General features: G+C 54.9%; 2 protein-coding genes across 5 annotated transcripts in view; both read left to right on the forward strand.

The window, feature by feature from the left end:
- The window catches only part of HHIPL1 (HHIP like 1), a 36,960-nt gene extending 29,221 nt beyond the window's left edge, over positions 1-7,739 (forward strand). Inside the window, exon 9 of one of the 2 annotated variants that reach the window (XM_028851809.2) lies at positions 7,512-7,739. In XM_028851809.2, the coding sequence (XP_028707642.2) occupies positions 7,512-7,705 (194 nt within the window). In that variant the 3' untranslated portion in view covers positions 7,706-7,739. Of the gene's footprint in view, positions 1-384; positions 4,482-7,511 lie in introns of those variants that run through there. The other variant, XM_028851807.2, reaches the window with a different exon arrangement.
- A 1,825-nt stretch (positions 7,740-9,564) lies between these two features.
- CYP46A1 (cytochrome P450 family 46 subfamily A member 1) overlaps positions 9,565-17,223 on the forward strand; it is a 43,699-nt gene continuing 36,040 nt past the window's right edge. Inside the window, exons 1-3 of one of the 3 annotated variants that reach the window (XM_015144470.3) lie at positions 9,565-9,798; positions 16,331-16,411; positions 17,029-17,110. In XM_015144470.3, coding sequence (XP_014999956.1) covers positions 9,680-9,798; positions 16,331-16,411; positions 17,029-17,110 — 282 coding nt within the window. In that variant the 5' untranslated portion in view covers positions 9,565-9,679. The remainder of the gene's footprint in view (positions 9,799-16,330; positions 16,412-17,028; positions 17,111-17,223) is intronic. The other 2 variants (XM_028851810.2, XM_028851811.2) reach the window with 2 other exon arrangements.

Consider the following 17,223-nt stretch of genomic DNA (forward strand, 5'->3'; position numbering starts at 1 on the left):
CCTTTCCATTGCCTTCCTGAGTTCTGAAGTGCCAGGGGCTGGCTCCCCCGCCCAACCTGGGGACTCCTAGGAAGGCCGGGCTTGGGGTAGGGAGACACAGCAACAGCAGACTGGCACAAAGCAGTTACAAGTGTTTGCTGCATGACTGAAAAATCCCCTGGTGCTTGAGTCCAGGCTGGCATCTTGCTGGGTCCAGGTGACCTGGGAAGCACCACTGGGAGCACAGGCGGCATCCCATCTTCTGGGTGTGAGTGCAGGGCAGACCCAGGACATCCTTCCCTGAGTCCGCCCTCTCCGCACAGGTTGTAGGGCAGCAAAGGGTGGGCAGCAGGGCTGGACAGGGGCTCCTGGATCCCTCTGATGGCATACTCTTCCTCTGCGCAGAGTTCATCCCGAAGACACGGAGCACCGCGCGGCCTACAGCGCGGGCGCCCACCCGGGCGCCCCGCCGCAGGCGCCCCACGGTAGCTCCACCCCCTCCCACCCCGCGGCCAGCGCGGCCCACCCAGCAGCCAGGGAGCCGCAGGGGCGGCGGGCGCCGGCGGGGGCGGCTGAACTCGGCGAGCCGGGCGTTCCGGGATGGTGACGTGCGCCTGGTTCGGCCCGCGGGCCTGAGCTCCGGCAGCGGGCGCGTGGAGGTGTTCGTGGGCGGACGCTGGGGCACCGTGTGCGACGACTCCTGGAACATCAACGGCGCCGCCGTCGTGTGTCGCCAGCTGGGGTTTGCCTACGCCGTGCGCGCCGTCAAGAGCGCCGAGTTCGGCCAGGGCGGCTCGCTGCCCATTCTGCTGGACAATGTGCGTTGCGCGGGCTGGGAGCGCAACCTGCTGGAGTGCCAGCACAACGGCGTGGGCACCCATAACTGCGAGCACGACGAGGATGCGGGCGTCGTGTGCAGCCACCAGAACCCCGACCTGTAGGCAACACGCCGCTGCCCCCAGGCCATCCTGCCTGGCCGCTCCGCCCTGTGTGCCCGCGGCGGGTGCACACGCTTTCTAGGGTGAAGGGGGTGCGGGTGTGTGCTGTCCTGGGGACCTGTGTGAGGCGCTGCAGTGCATGTGTGTCCTCCGCAGACCCAAGGCAGGAGTGTGTGTTGGCGGGGGTGTGGGCTGTGGGAGTGCATGGTCCATCCTGGGCCGGAGGAGTTCCTTTCTTACCTCCAAGCATTCCAGACACCAGCAGGAACACAGCCTGCTATGGGACCCTGAGGAGGAAGGGCAGCCAGGCTTCGAGGATGGACATGGCCCCTGGCTTTGCTAACAGAGGCACAGCTGGCAGACTGAGGGCGGTGGGGGAAACCAGGCTTGTCCTGCCCACAGCTGGAATGGAAGGTGCCAGAACATCCGGAGGGTGGCCTGAGGAAGGTAGCCCAGAGAGTATGGCCTGGTGCCTGCCTCCGCCCCTTAACCCCCGCAGTCAGAGGCGCTGGAAAGAACCGGAAGGCACCCAGTGGGGAAGGGAAAGCCTTCTGGAGGCTGGGAGCAGGGTGAGCTGCAGGCCTGGGGCCCCACTGGAGGGGCAGGCTGCGTGGAGGAGCCAGCACCTGCTCAGGGAGGGTGGCTTCGGGAGGACTGGATGACCTCCAAGGCCGTGTGCTGGAGAAGCCACTCAGCAGCATACCCAGCCCTTGCGGGTGCTCCTGGGATGGCGCCAGCCTCCTCCAACCCTGAGGCCTGATTCTCTCTTGCTCTCGGGGCAGGAGCCACCCACACTAGCTGGGCAGAGCTTTCACCCTGACCCTCCAGTGAGTGGAGGGTCACTACTTTCACTACTTTCAAAGCTGTGTTTGGGCTCTGGGGCCACCTCTGTCCTTTCCATCCCCATCCCTGCTCAGTGTAAACCCAGGAGACCTGATTCCTCCAGCCCTACCTCGGGGCTGACCAGGCTGGGGATTCCGTGAGACTACTGACACTTTTTCACCCAGGGCTATGCCAACCATGTGGCTGTTTCCACACCACTCTCCTGCCTCCTCTCTGACCTGCGCCTGTGTGGGAGCCAGGGTGGGAACCGGGAGAAAGGGTGAGGCCTGCTGCCTCCCACCTGCATCACAGGTGGAAGCTCCTTTGCTCCAGGGATGCTCGGCCCTGGTTCTGTGCCAGGCCGCAGAGGGGCACTAAGTGTGACTATGCTCAGCCTCGGACAGGAGCATGGGTGGGGGTGGGTAAGCTGATGAGTCAGCAGGCAGCGAGGACAGGACGTGGCCCATGTCGGGGGTTGGAAGAGGTCTGGGTGGGGCACCCAAACCCAGCCGGGGGGGAAGGCTTTGGGGAGGTAGTGATGCTGTGCCAAGTTCTGGGAACCGGCACCAGGGGTGGCCGGGCAGGCACATGGGTCAGGCACGAGTCTGGCAGGGTCTCCTAGCTGCTAGTATAGGGTCTTCTAGCTGCTAGTATAGGGTCTCCTAGCTGCTAGTATAGGGTCTTCTAGCTGCTAGTATAGGATCCTGGGCTGCAGCAGAAAGCTTTAGGGTCACTCTCTTGTACTCCTCATACTCAGTGCTTTACAGAAGGGGAAACTGAGGCGCACAGCAGTTAGATATCTTAGTTAGGGCACCAAGCCAGGGAAGGGAGAAGCCAAGTTTGAATACAGCAGCTTAGTCTAGAGCCCCCGCACCCTGACCACTGCCCCAGCTCCACTATGCCTGCAGAGAGGGGTGTGCTGGGGCTCCTGCCTGGTGTGGGGGTGCCAGCCTGGCTGGGAAGCAGCTGTTGGGGATACCTGGGGGCTCCTCTTGCCTGGCATGTGGCCCTGCTGCTGGCCTCCTGCTCCTCTCAGGCCTCCAGCAGCCTAGGGGTGGTTGAGTGGGCGTCTTCCCGGGATGCAAGGGAGTTCTGAACTCTGATGCAGGGGTGTCAGGAGATAGCAGGCCATTAGTGGCCATCCCGGCTGAATTCCTCACTGTGCAGATGGGGAAGCGAGCTCAGGGAGGCTGAGTGTCCCAGGCCTGTTGCCAGATGAAGCCACGCTGAGACGAGGCCAGGGAAGGTGCAGCAAGCCTTGAGGCCAAGAATGTGGCCAAACCAGGGCCCTGCTCGCCTGGCTCCAGAAGCTGTTTTGCTCAGAGATGGATTAGGAGGGTTGGCAAAGGGAGCTCTGGGTATGGCCTCAGGCCCTCCAATACTTCTCTGGGCAGTTTGGGCCTTGGCCGTGAGTCCTCCAGTCCAGGTGCTCTCCCTCCCCAACCTCCAACTCATCACCTCTCAGGCCCCAAACTAGGCCTGGGCTAGGCTGTTGCCTGACTCCTGGGGACTGACTCCATGGTCCCCAGGTCAGTGGTCCCCAACCTTTTTGGCATCAGGGGCAGTTTTCATGTAAGACAATTTTTCCATGGATCGGGGTTGGGGGGATGGTTTCGGGATGAAATGTCCCACTTCAGATCATCAGGCATTAGATTCTCATAAGGAGTTCACAGCCTAGATCCCTCGCATGCACAGTTCACAGTATGTTCCTATGCGGATCTAATGCTGCTGCTGATCTGACAGGAGGCAGAGCTCAGGTGGGAATGCTCGCCCCCCACACTACCCTCCCCCACTGCCGCTCACCTCCTGCTGTGTGGCCTGGTTCCTAATAGGCTGCCCATCAGTACTGGTCCTTGGCCCAGGGTTTGGGGACTCCTGCCCTAAGTAGTAATAAGAGTGGACAGCTGTTATACGTAAATACTTGTTCCCAGTGCTGGAAAGAAATAGCACTAGAACATAAATTTAATTCTCTCAACAAGGCAATTTTACTTTCTGCAGAAAGAGTGCTCATCACAGATGGAACAATGGCAAAAGCACACCTGAACAAAGGAGGGAAGCAATGTTTAGCCTTTACGCAGTTTGTCCCTGCTACTGTGTCCTGTGTCCATTGGCTTGAGCCAGACCGCACAATCTAAACTAAAACCCGATTGGCTGTTTAAAACTTTTCTAAATAGGTAAAAGTAATGGAAGGATAAAGGAAAAGAGGAAGTTGCTTAAGAAAGGACTTAGGAAAGTAATAATATTCCCAAATAAGGAAGGGACCTAGGGTGCGAGCTGGGACATGCCTGCAAGCACGTCTATCACAGATATTTTGATTAAAATACAAGGATGTAGAATGTACTATGTGCCTGTGAGCATGTCTAACAGTTACATAGGATAGGGCTTAACAAAGAGTTATTAGCATAAAGCAAGGAGGCTTGAAGGAAGTTCGTCTTTAAAATAAACTATTATTTCTTTTTTTTTCTTTTTTATTATACTTTAAGTTCTAGGGTACATGTGCACAACGTGCAGGTTTGTTACATATGTATACATATGCCACGTTGGTGTGCTGCACCCATTAACTCGTCATTTACATTAGATATATCTCCTAATGCTATCCCTCTCCCATCCCCCCACCCCAAAACAGGCCTGGGTGTGTGATGTTCCCCTTCCTGTGTCCAAGTGTTCTCATTGTTCAATTTCCACCTATGAGTGAGGACATGTGGTGTTTGGTTTTCTGTTCTTAGAAACTATTATTTCTAATGCTTATGATTTATTCTTTAACAAGAAGGGAAACTTGGAAGAGGAACTTTTACTTTCTACAACAGCTGACCTCTGCTGAGCGCTTACTGCATGCCACGCACTGCTCTGAAAGTTTAACATACCATTCACTCATGTAATCCTCATATTAATGCACGTTTACTCACATGGAAGCCAAGTCTCAGGGCATTTGTCACTTACCAAATATCACACAGCCAAAATTTGAATTTGAGCCCAGGCAGTCCAGCTCTGGGACCCTGCTGTGGGCCTTCCTGCTGGGCATTGAAAGTCACCCCCACCCCACTGGGACACAAGTTCAGAGAAGGGCAGAGCTGGCTCCCTGTCCAGTGCTTCTTTCACTCCACCACCTACAGCTGGCCACTGAGGGAACATTCAGAAGTGACTCTGTCCCCAGGGACTCCGATCTTGCCTTAAAGTCCTCTAGGGCCTCTGGGGATGGGGGCTGGTCTGGGCACAGCCTTCACCCTTACCCCCTCTAATCCAACCTCTAGTCAATAGCCAGGGTCAGATTCCCAGAGAGGGGCTGCCCTGCCCAGTGCCACACAGCTTAATTCTGGAGCTTCAGGGTCAATGCTGCAGGGGTGGCCCAGTGTCCAGGACTGTGTTCAAGGCATCAGCCAGAGGTTACAACACCCCAGGCCCTAGACTGAGCCTAGGGGTCCCCATGTTTATACCTTAGACATGTTTGGGAGGTTCAAGGAAGCTGGAAACCGGGTTCCAGTCCTGGCTCTGTGCCTGAGTCTCATTGCAAAACAGAGGTCACCAGAAGGATTATTGGATGAAAAATGAGGTAGCATTGCAGATGTGCGTGGCATGTACACTCCAGGTTGCTTCCTGGACAGAAAGCTCAATCCGAGGCTGGTGGCATCCATGCTGGCAGTAGCCAACTGTCTACAACAGAGTGAGGAGGGACATGCCACGTGAAGGACCAGCATCAGAATGACCTGGGAAGAAACACAATAGCAGGAGAAAGAGCTCTTTCAGCCTAACATGTAGAACCCAAGTCTTCTTGTGCGGCATCTGTCCCCTCTCCCCTCCTCCCCCACTGAGAACTAGCTTTTACTGAGCACTTATTACACGCCAGCTACGTCAGGTGTGTCAGCTCATTTAATCTTGACAACAGCTCCATGAGACACCCTCAATATCACTGCCCCTGTTTTCCAGATGAAGGGACAGATTCCTAGGGCATTATGTAAGTGGTCCCCAGGACTTTAGAGGCAGGTTTGCACCAAGGCCCATTCTCCCAGAGCCAGATCCTTCTCCTTCCCTGGGATACTGCACCTCCACCCTGCCAGGCCACCCACGTAAAGGCAGTCAATTCAGAGCCACCTCTTATGCCTGCATCTCTCCCAACAATTCCTGCTGGGAAACCACTCCCCGTATGGTGTCATCTACACTGGTGGTTTTCAAGCTTGAGAAGAATCAAGTTCTACAGGGCTGCTTAAAACACAGGTTGCTGGGTCCTGTCTCTCAGTTTTTGACTCAGTCTTGGTTGACAACTTGCCGTTCTAGAAGCTCCTGGGTAATGCTAATGCTCCTGTTCTAGGGGCCATAGTCATTGTCCATACTGGTGCTATTCAATAGAAACATAATGTGAGCCAAACAGGTAATTTAAAATCTGCTAGTAGCCATGTTAAAAAAGTAAAACAGGTAAAATTAATTTTAATAATGTATTTTATTTAACTCAACATATTCAAAATATTATCATTTTAATAGGTGACCCATAGATCAATGACTTTTTTTTTTTGGGACAGGGTCTGGCTCTGTCACCCAGGCTGGAGTGCAGTGGTCCCATCACTGCTCACTGAAGCCTCAAACTCCCAGGCTCAAGTGATCCCTCCACCTCAGCCTCCTGAGTAGCTGAGACCACAGGCATACGCCACCATGTCGAGCCAGTTTTTTTTTTTTTTCATTTTTTTAGAGAAGGGGGTCTCCCTATGTTGCCCAGGCTGGTCTTGAACTACTGTTCTCAAGAGATCTATTGCCTCCACCTCTCAAAGTGTTGGGATTACAGTTGTGAGCCACTGTGCCCGGTGACCTTTTTTTCCATTTTTTTTTGTATTAATCTATGAGATCTGGTGTGTATCTTACACATAGCACATCTCAATTGGACTAGCCACATTTCAAGTACCGGATAGCCACATGTGGCCAATGGCTGCCACACTGAATAGCTTACTCTAGACCCTCCAGTGAAGGAGCAGGTGGTTGGCCACGTCTTCCAGGCAGCACCTCCTGCTGGTGGCTGGCAGGGCTGCCCACCCAGGAAAAGGGCCTTCAGCCATGGGACCTGAAGCCTTGGTGTGCAGCCTGTGTTCCCTTACCTGATCACAGGATAGCTGGGAGCATCAAATGAGGTGGTGATGGGACAGCTGTGTGCTTGGTGCCTATGGAGAGGGGAGACTGATGGCTCACAGGTGGGGACACAGACTGCTCTGGAAGTGCTACTCCTGGGGTAAGCCATGGTCATGTTGAGCCAGAGCTCAGTGGTGCTGCCTGATGTGTCAGAGAACATGTATGCCCACTCCTCTCCTTAGCTGTATTTGGAGAGGTTCACCCTGACCACTGCTCCCTGATGCTGCTCTACACCTGCTTTCTGTGGGCTTCCAGGCTGGCCTGGAGCTGTTCAGGACCAGGCTCTTCCATGAAGGAACTGTGACAGTAGGTAGTCAGGCAGACATGAGCAAGGCAGGAGAGGGCCCTCCTCCAACCAGGAATGTCAAGTGACCATCAGGTGATGGTCAGGCAGTTGATAAACTGCTTCTGTAAAATAATTGGTCGCAGCCAGTGCCAGGAAGAGGCAATCTCCCAACAGATAGAAACACCTGAAGCTGGTGATCGGCCTCCTGATATCTCAGGAGCTGGGCGAGTGGGCTCAAGCATGCACACTAAGGCAAAAGGGCAGCGATAAACTGGTAGATGACCTTCCTCTAGGAACACCGGTAAGGGAAAAACACCTCAAATGAGCGTGCGCATAACTTCAGTAAACACAACTGTGCATTCGGCCCCTCCCAGGTGCTGACAGGCCACCGCGCACGCAGACAGCCCGCCCCAAGGGAGGAATCAGGGGAGAAGAGAGATGCAACCCCCCCGAAGCATGCCAATCTACAAAACCCCGAGTCAAAGGTCAAGCCACGCACTTGACTCTCTCAAGTCACCTGCTTGGCCCTCTTCTAAGTATACTTTACTTCCTTTCATTTCTGCTCTAAAACTTTTAAATAAATTTTCACTCCTGCTCTAAAACTTGCCTCTCACTCTACTTTATGCCCCTCAGTAGAATTCTTTCTTCTGAGGAGGCAAGAACTTAGGCTGCTGCAGACCCATATGGATTCGCTGCTGCTAACAGAATCAGTGTTCCAGGGGTCCAGAGAGACAAGGCAAGAGAAATTCCTCCCCAGACAGTGCGATGCATTGTGTAATCTCAGGGAGCCGTTCCACAAACTGGATACTAAATGTGGTGCGGTCACATTTCTTTTCTAGCTAACCACCCCAACCCACCTTCCAGCGCGCAGGAAATCCACACCCTCCTTCTTGCAGCCTCATCCTCCCTCCAAACTGCCCCCAAGCCCTGGAGCTTTCACAGCCGACAGGGGACTTGGTGGCCCCATTCCACACCTCACTCCAGCAGGGCCAGCCTGAGTTACCCGGTGCGCCTGCGGCTGCTTGTCACCGCCGCCACACGGGGGCGCCGTGGCAAGCCAACTTCCCCGAGTCCAACCGGGAGGACGGGCCAGGCGTCGGGGGGATGGACGCCCTGCTGCCCACCTGTCCAGGCTGCAGTAGCCCCGGGGGGCAGAAATCCCGCCTCCTCCGTGCTGGGCACGGCTCTTAAGGCTTGGCCCTCTCCGTCGTCCCTCAGCCCACACACCCCTAACAGCCATGTCCCATGTCCCTGGCGGGGACTGTCCCTGGCTGTACCTGGGAAAGCGGTACGAAGGTCCCCTTAGTTTTCCAACCCCCAACCTCTCCAGGACTGGCTCAAGCGTGGGGCAGGGGCATTGCCTCTTCTCAGAAACCCAGCACCAGCTACACTCCCTGGGCACCTCCCTCCAGCCCGGGGACCTTTACCTGGGCTAGGAGTGGGGCACACCTGGCCGTCCCCAGTCACGGCTTTCACGCTGGGTGGCCCCTCGGGATAGGAATTGGGAACTAAAACGCCCAGAGTTGGCCTCATCATCATACGGGATGAGTAAGGAGACTTGCGTTACGACAGAGGGGGAAGCCCTGATCATTATTTCGAAAATACCTTCTCCTCCGCTACCCTCGCCTCCCCGGCACACTTCCCGCTTTCCCTGGAGGGCGGACCCAGATTTTCATCCCTCCAACACCTTTGGACCTGAGCCAGCCCCTCAGGTGGGGCTTCGCCTGGTCTGGGAAGGTCCGTAGGCGCATGAGTCTCTGGGAGAGCAGCCTCCGGCCACGCCGTGCGCACAGGCGTCCTTCGGTCCCGCTGGATGCTGCCACCAGCCCGTGGGCCCCGCTGGCGGACCACGGGCGCTAGATGCGGACTATCCGGGCGGAAGAGGCGCCCCGGGACAACTGGAGAACAACTTTGGGGTTCTGGGGTTCCAAGGAGAAGTTTGGCAACAGTCGGCGTCATGCGGACTTCTGCAAGCTGGGATGGGGCTTCCGGGCAGGTTTTGGGGAGAAAGGAAGGGGCCTAAGACAGCGCGCGGAAAGATGCCGTTATTTGGCGGCGCCGAAGTGGGCGGAGCCAGCCAGCAGGACTTCGCGCCGCCGCCGGGCCAGAGCGAGGGGGATCGGCGTTGCCAGGGACAACGCGTTCTGGGCGGAGCTGCTGCTGGGGCGGACCTGAGTCTGAGGAGGTGGGGGCGGAGCCTGGGGGGCTGAGCCAGAAGCGGAGTTGTGATTGGTGAAGACTACATGCTCGGGGCGGGGCCCGGGCTGGGGCCGTGTGGAGGTTGGGGCGGAGCTTTGGGGGGCGGGGCGGGGCGGGGGAGGGCCCCGAGCTCCGGAGCCGGAGGCGGAGACGTGGTTGGCGGGGACGGTGCGCCCTGGGAGGGGTCGGAGTCGGCGGGGGCGGAGCCGAGCGGGCGGGGAGGGTGCTGGGTCGCGCCGGGCCTGGGGCCGAGGCGGCGCGCGGCGCTGACAGCTGAGTCGGCTCGCGGCCTCCCGGCCCCCTCGGCGCCCGGCCCGACCCTGGCCTGGCTTGCCCCGGAGCCATGAGCCCCGGGCTGCTGCTGCTCGGCAGCGCCGTCCTACTCGCCTTCGGCCTCTGCTGCACCTTCGTGCACCGCGCTCGCAGCCGCTACGAGCACATCCCCGGGCCGCCGCGGCCCAGGTGAGCGGGGCTGGGGGCGGGGCCTGGCTGGGGCGCTGGAACTGGGGACCGGGGGACCGCGTCTAAGCCGGCGTCCAGGCCGGGGGTCCGGCCTCGCCTTGTGCGCGCGGCCCCTGCGAGACGGCGGCCCGGAGAGGGGCGCTAACTATTCTTAGTAACAAATTACTCACAGCCGCAGCAGCTGCTGGGCGCCCACCGCGCACAGCTGGGCCCCACAAACGTGATGTCAGCGACAGCCCTCTCAGGTAGGCGCTATGGTTACCCCATCGTTCAGACGAGGAGACTGAGGCGCGCAGAGGCGAAGTCACCTGCCCAAGGTCACACGGTTGGTAAGCCTAGATTTAAGCCCAGGTCAGCCTGCCTCCAAAGTGGGCGCTGTTAACTTTGAGACTTGGAAAGGGTCAGCCTGGATTGGAGCACGCTGTACTTCAGTCATGTTTCCTTTTGTTTGTATTTCTGTTCTGGGACACCCCATTTGTCTTCTCCTTAGTACTTACAATTCCATTCTTGGTCCCCACCCCCACGCAACTTACACCCCCCGCAACTTGCCACCCCCCCCCCAGCTTAGCTTTGTGAAGCTTAAATTAAATGTGTCATTTCCCTGCTCCAAGGGCTTCCTATCACTTGACAACTAAATGCAGTTCTAAATTAAGTCGGCTGCATGGCCCGCGAGGCCCCTGCCGAGCTCTCCGAACCCACCCTCCTCCTTGCTCTTCCCTCTTGCTTTCTCACTACTGCCCCCAGCCTTTCTCCTCCCAACCTCCCCTTCCCCCCCCCCCCCCCCCCCGCAGCTTGCCTCCCTCAGGGTCCTTTTCTCAAGCCTGGGCCTGGCGGGCTTCTTCCTCTGCTCCTCTCAAACAGGCCTCGCCGAGCACCTTGTGTAAAGACCACCCAGCCCCAGACTTCTCAGGGGCCATCACCTCTGAAGTTACCTTCTTTCCACCTGTTGACTGTCTGTTCACTTGTTGACTGTCTGTCTCCCACTCTAGAATGTGAGCCCCGGGAGGACAGGGACACTCGGTGTTCGCTTGTGTATCCCCAGTGCCTGGCATGTTACAGAAGCTCAATAAATATTTGTTGAATGAATGAATAAACAATGGTATTAGACACACTTTAAAATCTCAGGACATGAACGTTCTGGAAGGCACCCTTCTCCAGCACAAGCCAGATGTATTGGCATTAGAAGCCTGAATCTCTGCTTGACGGGTTCAGGAAAGATCTCTGTGGCTGGTGACATAGGGAGACAACTGTTCTCCCTGCTGGCTCTTTGCCCTTCTGGTGCTTTCTCTCTTCTTGCTTAGCTCCTCTGCCTTCTACTTTACCTGGATGGTTCTTCTCCCCAGCCTTCCAGGTTTGGCTTCAATGCTAACTCCTCAGGGAGGTTCCTCCTGCTCCCCCCAAAATATTATGTTCATTTTATAAACCCTGAAGTCACTGTAATTTTCCTTTACAGCATAATGTTAATTGGGTAATTATTTGTGCAAGCTCTTGTTAAGTGTCTGTCTTTTCCATGGGCCCCTGTCTGTCTCAGTCACTACTGCGTCCCCGACATGTAGCAGCACACGGTACATGCATAGTAGACACTTGATCAATAGCGATTCAAGGTTGAATGGTGGAAATTTCCCATAAGTTCTGTGATGTACACTATCACCCTCGCAAGTTTTCAGATCAGCCATCAGCACTTAGAATTGAATGAGTTTGGTGCTTATTCTGATAAGTTTCATCGTTACTTGGTCTTCTCATAAACTCAGATGACCTGTTCTGGTCTCTGTGTCTTGAGAAAGCAGAACTTAAATCATCTTTTAAAAATTGAAATGTAACTTGCATTCCATAAAATTTATTCTTAAATGTATGATTCAGTGGTTTTTAGTATATTCACAGCACTGTGCAGCCATCGCCATCAATTTCAGAACTGTTTTGTCACCCCAGAAAGAAACCCTGTACCCATTAGGCATCACTCCTCATTTTCCCCCACCCCTCACAGCCCTACAATCATTAATCTGCTTTCTATCTCTATGGATTTGCCTATTCAGGACATTTCATATAAATGGAATCACACAATATGTGGCCTTTTGTGTCTGGCATCTTTCACTTAGTATAATGTTTCAGAAGTTCATTCATGTGGTAGCATGTGTCCTTACTGCTTTCCTTTTTATGGCTAAATTCTTCCCAAATCTTATACCACAAAGCCTACATGTGACCTGAGTGTGTGGGGTGCGGAGGGAGGAGTGGGAGGAAGATGAATATAATCATGATTGGGCTCTGTATTGTAAGGAGGTGAACTGAACAATGCATATATAAAAAGATTTTGGATTAAAAATTGGTTAGTGGTCAAATATAAAACTGCACTAAATGAAAGTTCTGGAACCTCTTCTAGCAGAAACCTGATGCCTTGGCATTAAAAGGCTAGATCTTTAAACTATGGTTGGCGACACTGTGGTTGACTAGAGATCTGTGTGTTGAGTCCCCAGTAGTGGCATTTGTGCCTGGGAACCCTATGACTTTGCCAGCTGGCAGGCAAGGAACCCTCTCGCTGCAACTCTTCATCCTCCTCATTCTGCAGGAGGCCCTCCCTGAGTGCTCCTCCTCTGTGCTTTTCTTACCACATCCTACTGCATGGATCCGTGTAACAGCTGAAAACTCAGACCCCCCACACTCAGATCCCACACAAACACTTGTAGCTTCTTTATTTCTCTGTCACTGTTCTAACTTTCCTCATCAGCCCCTACTCTCCTGGTAATGTGGGAGTGGATGTAAACTTGACAATGAAAGGTCTCTCTCTCCCAATTTTTATTTATTTGGGGATAAATTGACTCCTGGACAGTGCTGGTTCTACTCCTACTTGCCCAGTTGCTGGGGTGAGGCTGTTCAACAAGGAGCAGGGTGGCCAGCCATGGGGGAGCCCCACAGCTGGCTCTGGCAGGTGCTGCATCTGATGGGCTTTGGGTGCCCAACTGAGCACTCACCACCCTGCCCCTCTGGCATGAGCCACAATCATGGCCCCTCACCCTCACACTCTTCCACTACTGCAGCATTCCCTTCATCCCTCTGGGTGACTTCACCGTGGGCTCTCCAGATGGCCTCTGCTCTTTTCACTGGCCAAGGCTTTCTCTGCCCACAGGAGAGCTTGGGTCCCCACTCAGCCAATCATGGTGTTGCTGGAAACTGGATGTGCTGGAGAGGTGTGGGGGGGGGGTGGGCGGTGGGGGGTTGCCTCTCCTCTCTCCCAGGGCTGCTCTGCCATGTCCAGTCTATCACCAGGGACATGCCAAGTGGGCTTGGCATGCCTGCCAAGATGCTGAGCAACAAGTCCCCATGTCTGGCCATGGTGTCAGCCTTACCTGCTTGTTTCTAACACCTGGGTCTTCCTGCTCTGTTGTTGCCTCCCCAGCGCCCCCTGCAGGTGTCAGAAGGAATGGGTTTTTGTTCCCTTTCTTGCTGGGCCATGGGGACCCCACCCCTCTCTGTGCCCTCTGTCTTCCTGAGATGGCACTCACCTTCCTTCCCATGTGGCACGGAACCCCAGGGGTTAGGGTGGAAGCTCTGGGCTCAGACTCTGTCCTCACTTAAGTGACTAAAAACTGAGAACATTCCCCCAGAATGTGAGCTTTGGGAAGTGAGAGCGAGGACACTAGATTACTCTGGAAATACATCCAGGCATGTGTGATGTCCACAGCCCATCTTCCGGTAAGTTCAAGGCCACTCACCTGGCGTGAGCCTCCACTGCAGGCAGGCGGCCACCCTGCACTTCCTTCCCCAGGGCGTTTATTCGCCTACTCTCCCTGCTTCAGTCCCCATCACCTCCCCCTCCATCCGCACTCTCAGCTTTTATTCTTGCCTCCTACTTCCCTGAGCAAAGGGAGCAGCCGGTGAGTTTCCTTCCTGGGCTCCACTGAGCAGCTGCCCACCTCTCGCCCCAGGCCCACGCGTACCTTCCAGCTGTTCCGGGAGGGTAGCCCAGGCCAACCTGCCCCCTCTGCTCAGCAACCCTGTCCCAGGAGCACCCCCCTCCGCTCCCCCCCACCATCAGCGCTCTTCCTCCTCTTCTACATCATCCCCATTTTTATATAATGTGCAAAAATTCAAAGCTTGGAACAAAACCCTTTCCTTCACCCTCACGTTCCCCTGCAGCTGCCGCCCCCTATGGTAACCCACCTGGCTGACTGCCTGTCTTTGGGCCTCTCCTTTCTCCCCTCTGGTTCTTTCTGCCCCATACCTCTCCACCAAACTTGCTGGGGGCCAGGTTCCCGGTGATCTCCATGTTGTCGAACCCAGCCATCAGCCCTGGATCCTCGTCTGACCTGGCCCCCAGCAGCCTGGGCAGAGCCGATTTCCCCTCCGCCTTGTCCCGCATCCTCCCCTGACTTCTCACCCACTCTCCTGGCTCTCCTCCCTCCTCCCTAGCGCTCCCGCTCAGGGCACTTGGCTGGCTGTCCCTATGCTCCCAACTTCTCAGTGATGGCTCAGTTCTTGGTCCTCTTCTCTGTCTGTATCCATTCCCTTGTGGCCTCATCCAGTCACTGGGCTGGAAATGCCACTTTTCTGCTGTGGGCTCTCAAATTTATGTCTCTGGCCTACAGCCCTTCCCCGGGTTCCAGATCTGAGTGTCTAACTTCCTGCTCAAGAGTCCACCACAAACTTTACTGGTCCCAAGCCAAGCTCCTAATTTCATCTGCTTATCTGAGATTGAGATGATCCTGAGATAAGAAATGAAGTGTAAGTAGTTTAGGAGGTGGGGGATGATCCCAGGTTGAGCAGTAGGAGGGGAGTGGATAAAGAAGATAAACAAACCAATAAAACAAGTTACCTCTTGGGAAAACTGAGGTGCAATTCCCTGGGAACCCTGGGGACTTGTGTACAGTGCATGCCCAAAGCTACCAAGCTACCCCGGAAGTGGAGGGGCTGAGGTCATTGGTGGAGGGCTTCTCGAAGTGGGTTCATCTCCTGTGGGCAGAGCCAGAGACAGCCCTGGCAAATTGCAGGGGATGGGCACAGTGGCTCTGCCACCCCAACCAGCTCCTCCTCATCTTGGTAGATGTCGGCTCCATCCATTCTTCCAGCAGCCCAGGCCAGAAGCCCAGAGTCATCCTCATACCCCCATAGCCAAACGGCACGTTTCAGTGCTCAGCCTCACAGTGCATTCAGAATCTGATCCCTTCTTGTTGTTGCCTCTGCTGCCCTGCTCTGTTCTGAGCCCTCGTCACCTCTCCTAGTCCCTCCCTGTCACTGGTGTCCCTGCTTCCTCCCCTACCCTGGTTGCTCTCTGCAGTCCTGCAAAACAATCCATTCAAACCCAAGTCAGAGCCCATCTCTGCTCTGCTCAAAACCCTCCGGTGGACCCCAGCTCACCAAAGTCAAGGCAAAAATCTGGACCACAGCCCACAAGGCTCTACGTGACCTGCCCCCAGTCTTGGTGACCCCACCTTGTACTCTGTTTCCCTCAAGTACTCTGCCTGAGCCACACTGTCCAAGCACACTCTGACCTCAGGACCTTGGCACCTGCTGTTCACATTGCCTGGAAGGCTCTTCTCCCGCTTCTTGCAGGTCTCATCTCACAAACCACCCTCTTAGAGGGATATTCCTTGCCCTGCCTGTGTTAACCCATTTATTCCTGAGGTTACAGTTTTTTTGAATTTGAAAAATCAGACCTTGGCGATGACCTTGAGCAGCAGGACATACATAACTTCCACAAGCTTAGCATTCCAATAATGGAACACCAGGCATAAATGGGTTTTACACGGACACCCGCACACTCATTCCCCAGCACTTCCTCTTCCCCATACTCTGTTCTCTTTTTCTCCTATCACCCTTGGACGTTGTCTTTATTTGTTTATTTACTCTCCGTCTCTCCCTGGGAGAATGTGATTTTGTTGTCACCCATTGGGGATGCTGCAGTGAGCTCGGTAGGAATAAAGTCATACAGGAGACTTGGTAGGAATAAAGTCATTCCAGGAGTCATGGGCCCCCTGGAATGAGCTTCAGGATGACACTGCATTGGCTTGTTTACAAGTTGGTGAACACAGCAGATTTATATGACCAAACCATCCCTTGCTGAGAAGGGCTTTGGGGAGCCCTGGTACCAGCTGTGCAATTGTGGGTAAATGACTTCACCCTTCCATCTTGGCTGTCCTATGTCCTATACAATATGGTTAATAACAGATTGATCAGCCATATGGGGAGGTTGGAGGGGTGAAGCCTAGCATGGTGCCCAGTGTGGTTAGTATTGGGGAATATCTGAGGTGATTCCACACAATATTATTGAGTCCTTTCTATCTGCCAGCCCCCAACTTCTGTGCCAGGGAGACAGGAAAAGAAACCTGTTTCTTCTCCAGGAGGGTCTTTGGAGCTGGTCAGACCTGGGTTTGCATCCTGTCTTTATTCTTACGGCCTGGTGTCCCTGAGCCAGTGCTGTAACCTCCCCATGCCTCGGTCCTCCTGTCTGTGAAGTGGGCCTCGTAATAAGATCTTGTGGGGAAGGGACCGTTCTTTCCTGTTGAATGCTGGTAAGCCTAATGTTTCCCATTTCTTCTAGTTTCCTTCTAGGACACCTCCCCTGCTTTTGGAAAAAGGATGAGGTTGGTGGCCGTGTGCTCCAAGATGTGTTTTTGGATTGGTGGGTTCTCATTTGTCACTTGTTGCCCTTACTCCAGGTTCCCTTGGGGCAGCTCCCCCAACCCAATCCAGCACACAGACTCCCAGCCTCACCTTTCCCTAGACCAGGTTACTCCCAGCCTCAGCAGTTCCTCCCCTGAGTGGAGGCAGGTGAGACTGGCTTGGAAGCCATGCTCTGCCATTCACCCACTGCAGGACCTTAGACCAACCGTCAGAAGCTCTCTGAGCCTCAGTTTCCTCATCTGTAAAGTGGTTGGGGGGTGTGACTAGGTAAGAGTCGTTGTTTGGTGTGACACTTTTTTACATTGTTCAAAGCACTTTCAAAGATGCAAATAATTCGATTCCCAGGACAACCTTTTGGGACGATCAAAGAAGGGATGTTTCCAACCCTATTCCATGGCTGTGGAAACTGAGGCCTGGTGGGGGATGTGACTTGGCAAGTGAGCAACAGGGCAGAACCTTGCCCCCAGGGCTCCTGGGCCCCAGCACAGCACTCTTCTGGTAGCCCTCATTGAGCACCTTCTGGGACGGGACACATCTGTTTCGCTGCTGGGCGGGGTTGGTGATAGTCATACCTCAGTTGGTTGACAGTTTCCTTCGGGTCACTTTGGTTTCCAGGGCTAAGAAGTATGGACCTGTTGTGCGGGTCAACGTCTTCCACAAAACCTCAGTCATCATCACGAGTCCCGAGTCGGTTAAGGTAGGAGGCAGAGTGGTTTCCATGAGGGAGTTCCCTGCCTTTTCTTGGGTTGGGGGAGTGAAGCCAGGTCCCAGAGACTTTGGAGGAATGTTCCAGAGCCAGGCACATTTTGG

The sequence above is a fragment of the Macaca mulatta genome, chromosome 7, assembly GCF_049350105.2.
Source record: "Macaca mulatta isolate MMU2019108-1 chromosome 7, T2T-MMU8v2.0, whole genome shotgun sequence".
In the NCBI taxonomy this organism is placed as follows: Eukaryota; Metazoa; Chordata; class Mammalia; order Primates; family Cercopithecidae; genus Macaca; species Macaca mulatta.